Source organism: Acanthochromis polyacanthus, chromosome 6 (assembly GCF_021347895.1).
Source record: "Acanthochromis polyacanthus isolate Apoly-LR-REF ecotype Palm Island chromosome 6, KAUST_Apoly_ChrSc, whole genome shotgun sequence".
Lineage (NCBI taxonomy): Eukaryota > Metazoa > Chordata > Actinopteri > Pomacentridae > Acanthochromis > Acanthochromis polyacanthus.
Genome location: NC_067118.1, coordinates 3,141,017 through 3,148,275, shown reverse-complemented (window position 1 = coordinate 3,148,275; position 7,259 = coordinate 3,141,017). Strand labels below are relative to the sequence as shown.

Genomic DNA, 7,259 nt, shown 5'->3' with positions numbered 1-7,259 from the left:
CAAATAAAGCATTTTTTAAATTAGCTGATTATAAAATCACCATTTAAAGCACAAATTAGGAGAAACTTTTTTTATACAGACTAAAAAATACAAAATTTACCCAAAACATGAACTAAAGGCAGGTTTGGATTTATAATATAAAGTCTAATTTAAGAAAAATTGGTGTAAAATATTCTCAAATTTGTGAAAAAGTCGCTTTTCAGCTTTTTAAGGAACTGTTTTGTAAATTAATTTGATATATGATTAGAAATTCACATTTTAAGAGAAAAAATTGACAAAAAATCAATTTAATTTTTTATTTTGATCCTAAAATATCCTCAGATTGGTCAAAACCTGAAGCACAAACTGTTTTCTATCTCAAATACAACATTTTTTCACATTAAATTATTATAAAATTACGGTTTAAAGCACAAAATAGGAGAAACTTTCTGCAAATTTACCCAAAACATAAAAAAGAGACTGTTTTTATTTATAATATAAAATGTAAATCACATTTTAAAGCCGAAATTTAAAGAAAATTGTTGTAAAGTTTAATGAAATTAGTCAAATACTGAAGCACAACTTTTATTATCTTAAATAAAACAATAGAAATTCTAAAGTAGAAATAAACTTAAAATCCCTTTTACCTGGTATTTTGGTGCTAAAATGTCCTCAGATTAGTCAAAAAAATTGAAGCACAAACAGTTTTATTCTCAGATAAAACATTTTTTTCTGATGAAATTATTATAAAATTACAGTTTAAAGCACAAATTAGAGGAAAGTTTCTTTAAAATCAGGTATTTTTCTGGTTAATTTTTAAGTTAAACTTCAGTTTTCAGGTACATTTCTGTGACTTTAAAGCACAAAGCAAACAGCAGCAGCTGATCTTTAACATTTAAAATAAACTAAAGCATTTATCTGGATTTTAAATACTAAATGTTTGCATTTATTAGTGATTGTTGAAGATTATAGCTGAAAATAATCCGTCTTATTCAGGGAAATACACTAAATATCAACATTTTAGCCTCAAAAAAGTTGAGTTGAGAGAAATATTTTGTGTTTTTGGCTGAAAAATCTTTCTTCTGCCTTTTAATCTGCACATTTCCTCACTTTTAAAGGTATTTCTGATATTTTTTCCACCATTCTGAGAGAATTTATGAGATTTAACACATGAGAACCAAACCATTTGGTCCTAAATACTTTATAATTTTAGCTGAAAAGTGTTCTCTTCTTTCCTTTTGTTGCTCTTTTTAGCTGCTTGTTGCATTCCTTTTTAATCTAAACTTTAAATTTATGAAGTTTGATCCGTCACGCTGAGAGAAACTAGAAAATGTTGCACATTTATGGCTGAAAAATCGCCTTTTTCCTGCTATTCTTTGGTCGTTTGAACTGCAAACCTCCAACAAACTGATTTATCTGAGTTTAAAACTGCTTAATCTTGTTTATATTTGACTCATTTCTCAACATCAAGACACGTTTGAGCTGCAGGGATGTAAATGAAGTGAAAAACCTGCTAAATCTGACAAAGTTTTGCTGCAGAACTGAGCTGTTGCTAAAGCTAGCGCGGCTAAAGCTAGCACGGCTAAAGCTAGCACGGCTAAAGCTAGCGTGACGGCTAGCGGCGCCTGAATTTGTTGAACTAAATTTGTTCTAAAAGCTGCAGGACTCCGTTGTCTTTGTCTCTGCTGCATCTTTTTGTGCTCGTCTTTGTTTTAAACCCTCAGAAACACAGAAGGTTTTTATTCTTTCGTCTCTGGAACAGAAGAAGAACTCGTCTGGACTCTCAGCTGGAGGTTTTTCATCACTTTTCAAACACAAACTGAGGCGATAAAAGCAGCACATCTGTATGCTTTAAAGCACATCTGGAGGGTTTTTAGAAGAAGTTTGTGGAGTTTTCTCACATTTTTTTGAGGACACCGTGCTGGATTTTGAGGATTAAACGCTGATAAATGCAGCAGAAGAAGTTTAAAAAGCTGCTCTGATGTTCTGAAGCATGTGGCCTAAAATCTGAATGAAACTTTACATTAGTTTGGAATAAAAGCTCGACCTGAGGACGTCTCCGGATGTTCAGGTTTCTATGACGGAGCTGCAGAAATAAAAGCTGAACAAAGCTCAGAGCGACCATGGGCTGCAACATGTGTGTGGTGAAGCGACCGGAGGAGCAGCACCGGATCACGTTCCAGGTAAGAACCAGCTGAAGGTCGGATCAGGCTCACATTTATTCAAACTGCAGCTGAAATGTCACAGAATCAGCCCAAAACTGAAGCACAAATGGTTTCATTCTCAAATTAAAACTCAGATTTTGAAGTAATTTGATGCACGGTTTTAAAATAACAATAAAAAATACAAATTTGAGACATTTAGAAATTTAAACAAAACACACAATACAAAGGTTTTTATTTCAGATGTAAAGTCTGAATCACATTTTAAAAGACACATTTAAAGAGAATTGTAAATTTTCACTAAATTAGACAACTTGTTTTTAAAATCTTAAATAAAAATTACAAATTCACATTTTAAAGTAGATATTAATGTAAAAATCACATTAAACTGGTATTTTGGTGCTAAAATATCCTCAGATCAGTCAAAATCTAACAGTTTTTATCTTAATAAACAGTTTTATTACATTAGATGATTATAAAATTACAGTTTAAAGCACAAATTAGGAGAAAATGTAACATCTGCTGCCTGCACTGAATTTAATCAAGTCTACTTTATGCAAATGAGCTCCAGGGCGACACAACCAGCATGCGACGTGCTGAACACGTTTTCTACGACAGTCCTGCTAACGGCTAACGGTGTAGCCAGCCCATAATAGACCAATTTAAAAGACATCAGAAGTGTTTGAGTTTATAAAAAGTCTTCAAATGTTGAACATAATCGCTATAATGTCACTTTGAGTTTGCAGTAATCTGAGGAAAAAAGCAGGAAAACAGAAATGAAACAAATATTTTAGTTGTTTAAGTTCGTGTGTATGTTTATTCATACAACATTTATCTGAAGTGAAAAACTTTGCTTTTTGTGTCAAACATTGATATTTGATGAAAATGTGATTAATTGCGATTAATCAGCTACAAAGCCTCTAATTAATTAGATTATTTTTTTCATTGCATCCCACCACTAATTCAAACATAAATGATCTAAATTAAAGTCCTGCCGATAGCATGGTGCAGGTTTAGCTAGTGACGGGCACCATGACAAAGACTTCTGTGGCGATTAATGACCTCCTTATGGATCCAGTATGAGCAGATCATCGCCATCTTTGTAACGATTAAACTATGTTTGACTGAAATCGTTGCCGACTATGAGTTTAGAAAACTTTAAAGACAGCATCCTCAGTCATTTTGTTGAAATTACAAAAATAAATGTTGATTTTAAAAGCCTTTAAGCTGGAATGCAAAATCCAGGATCTTTACGTCCGTGTTTTAGTTTTATGGTTTCAATGGGAGGAGCTCACATGCACCAGTCAGATGCAGAAAGACAAAACAGAGAATTGAAGCTCACAAAAGCAGCAGTAATAATTGTTTGTTGCCATATTAATGATATATTTATGCTTACAATCTTGCATAAGTAATAGTTGTCATTGTGCAGGCTGGGACTTTGTACATTATATGAAGGATTGTTGGATTTTATTGAAAGTAAACATCACTTTACTGCTGCTGCTAACAAAGGTGGGGCTAATTTTTCTTCTTAAAGTGTCAGTAATTTGTAATCTGAAGTTTAAAATCTCAGATTAAGGAGAATATTTGCCTTTGAATTTGCGTTTTTTTCCTCTTTACAGTTTTGTGTTGTATTTTTGGTCTCGTTTTTGTCATTTTGAGTCCCGTTAGTCCGTTTTGTGTCTATTTTTGTGGGGTTTTTTTAGTTTTAGTTTGTGTGTCCTTGGTGTAACTTTGTCTTGTTTTATGGTGTTTTGTCTTGTTTTTGTCATTTTGTGTGTCATTTGGGTCGTTTTGTGTCTGGTTTGTGTCATTTTTTTATTTTGTTTGTAACGTTTCTTTCAACATTTTGTGTCATTTTTTTGGTCTTGTTCTTGTCATTTTGTGTGTCTTTTGGGTCGTTATGTGTCTCTGTCTTTACGTTTTGAGTCTAATTTGTGTTATTTGTTATTTAGGTTGCGTTGTTTTTTTTTTTTTTTACCATTTTGGGTCATTTTTTTGGCCTAGTTTTTGTCCTTTTCTTTTCCTTCAAGTCATTTTGTGTCCGTTTTAGTTGTTTTCTGTCTCTTTTTTTAACGTTTTGTGCCGTGTTTGTGTCATCTGGTATTTCATTTGTGCTTTTGCTTGTGTTTTTTGAAATCTTGTTTGTTTTTTACCATTTTGTGTTGATTTTTTGGTCTTGTTTTGTCATTTTAAGTGTCATTTGGGCCGTTTTGTGTCCATTTTTTGTTGCTTTCATTCTTGTTTCGTGCCTCATTTACCATTTTGGGAGATAAAAGTGAATGTTAATCGAGCTGCTTTTGTCTGAGCGCAGAGGAAAATGAATGTTGAGGAAAGACTGTGTGGGTGTTTGTGTGGAAACTGGGATATCGTTCATCACTGCAGCTGCTCCAGTTACTCTGGAAAGGTCACAGTGTCAGTCTGAGGAGGTTTTTCTGTTTTTTTGTCGGGTGGAAGCTGAAAGTCACACAGTTGGTTCACAGAAACATGAAGCTGTGGGGTTCTGTTCAAAGGATTTACTGCTTTAATACATGAAATAAAACATCATTATCAGCTTCATTATCATTAGTGTTCAGTGTTTTGTATATTTCAGTTTGTTTTATCATAGAGTGTGATACAGACTCAGATCAGTGTGACACAAAGCCACAGATACTTATTAGCGAACTAGCATACTAGCGCTAATGTCCAAGTTCCTGAAGATCTCCTGGAGTCCAGTTAAATCCATCATTAAGAAATGGAAGGAAGATAGAACATGAATGAATCTGAGTAGAGCAGGACGTCCTCAAGACCTGAGAGACTGGAGAAGGAGGCCACCAAGACTCTATGACTCCTCTGAAGGAAGATATAGGATATACAGATATTAAAGATATTAAATCTGGACTAGAGTTCACCAGAAGACGTGGAGATTCTGAAGACACCTGAAAGAAGGTTCTTTGGTCTGAGGAGACCAGGATGGAGCTTTATGTCCATCAGACTAGATGATATGTTTGATGGACACCAAACACTGAACATCATCACAAACACACCATCCCCACTGAGAAGCATGGTGGTGGCAGCATCATGATGATGAAGCATGGTGGAGGCAGCATCATGATATGAAGCATGGTGGAGGCAGCATCATGATGAAGCATGGTGGAGGCAGCATCATGATGTGAAGCACGGTGGAGGTAGCATCATGATATGAAGCACGGTGGAGGCAGCATCATGATGAAGCATGGTGGAGGCAGCATCATGATGATGAAGCATGGTGGTGGCAGCATCATGATGATGAAGCATGGTGGAGGCAGCATCATGATGAAGCACGGTGGTGGCAGCATCATGATGATGAAGCATGGTGGTGGCAGCATCATGATGAAGCATGGTGGAGGCAGCATCATGATGAAGCATGGTGGAGGCAGCATCATGATGTGAAGCACAGTGGTGGCAGCATCATGATGAAGCATGGTGGAGGCAGCATCATGATGATGAAGCACGGTGGTGGCAGCATCATGATGAAGCATGGTGGTGGCAGCATCATGATGAAGCATGGTGGTGGCAGCATCATGATGATGAAGCACGGTGGTGGCAGCATCATGATGAAGCATGGTGGAGGCAGCATCATGATGAAGCATGGTGGAGGCAGCATCATGATGATGAAGCACGGTGGAGGCAGCATCATGATGATGAAGCATGGTGGTGGCAGCATCGTGATGTGAAGCACGGTGGTGGCAGCATCATGATTCTGCTTTTTATAGTATGTATTTCTGTTTCATCATTGGACATTTTAACATGGGGGTTCTTTGGGGGTCTCTCTTTGTGGCGCCTCAAGTGGACATTTGATGAACTGCAGTTTTCCGTGTTAGCTTAGCGGTTTGCCGTTTGGTTGTTTTAAGGGTTTAAAGCTGTGAACATGTGGAATCTGTTATACCAACCGTGGCTGGCTGCTGATGAGGAGCTTTGTTTGGTCTGAAAGCAGCAGCAGGGGTCGTTGAACCACAGAGAATTAACAGCTAACGGGTGAAAACCAGCAGAGTGTTGTAATGAAGTGAATGTGTGCTGCGTTTGGGTTTCAAACAGGCTGAAAGCGATCAGCTGTGAGGTATAAAACCTCCACATGTTTATGGAGGAGCTGCCCTCATACATAAAACTCAAACATTTGCCACAAGAAAGACGAGGTGTCAAACCCAAAGCACCGCAAAGACGACTTCTCATTCAAAACAGCCACATTCAGACGAATAAATCACAAAGAAATCCCCCTCTGGTAGAGAATCTGAACCGCAGTGTGAACTACCAGGAGTATTTCTCTCTGTTGTCGTGCAGTTTGTGTTCCATAAAAGACTCAGCGGGAATCGAAGCTTCACTCAAACACGACCTCATGAATATTAATGAGGTCCGACTCGCACCGCTGAGCTCCAGAAACAGTCGAGAAAACCTTCAATCTGAGCTTCAATTAGGGAGATTAAATCCAACATTTCAAGATTAAAGATTAAGCATTTATCTTTTTTTGTTTGCATATCGCACTTTGATTCTTCTTTTATGTTTTAAGAGTATTTTTTAACCTCTTTTTATTCTTATTTGCACTGCTGCTAACTGTCGTGTTCTTCCAGACAAATTTCGTTGCACTTCCACACAATGACAACAAAGTGTCTTTGTCTCTTTAGCTTATCTTTATCTTGAACAGTTTGTGCAGAGAATGCTGCAGATAAAACATTTGGTCTGACGACTAAACCTTTAGTTAGTAATAACTATTAAAACTAGAATAAACTTGGACGTGCTGATGCAAAAAAGATGCAAAATGACCAAAAATTAAACAAAAATCAACCACAAAAAGTCATAAAATGATCCAGATACGCACAAATCTGCATCTTTTTTGCAGCAACACGTCCAACATTTTCCACACACGAGGAACCAACACTGCAGAAATGGAAATTTTAAATAAATACTGACTTTTTGCTTCTTTCCTGTCATTTTGTGTCTCTTTGTGGTCGTTACTTTTTGGGTTTTAATGTTTTGTGTCTAGTTTTTTTCATTTTGAATCTCATTTGGATCCATTTGTTTCTTTTGTTTTGTTGTTTTCTTTCTTGTTTTGTGCCTCATTTGTCACTTTGTGTCATATTGTCTTGGTTTTTGTTGTTGTTTTGT

General features: G+C 36.4%; 1 protein-coding gene across 1 annotated transcript in view; it reads left to right on the top strand.

The window, feature by feature from the left end:
• The first annotated feature begins 302 nt into the window (after positions 1–302).
• LOC110969287 (PDZ domain-containing protein 4-like) overlaps positions 303–7,259 on the top strand; it is a 48,190-nt gene continuing 41,233 nt past the window's right edge. Inside the window, 1 exon segment of the mRNA XM_022219348.2 lies at positions 303–2,162. Coding sequence (XP_022075040.2) covers positions 2,103–2,162 — 60 coding nt within the window. The 5' untranslated portion in view covers positions 303–2,102.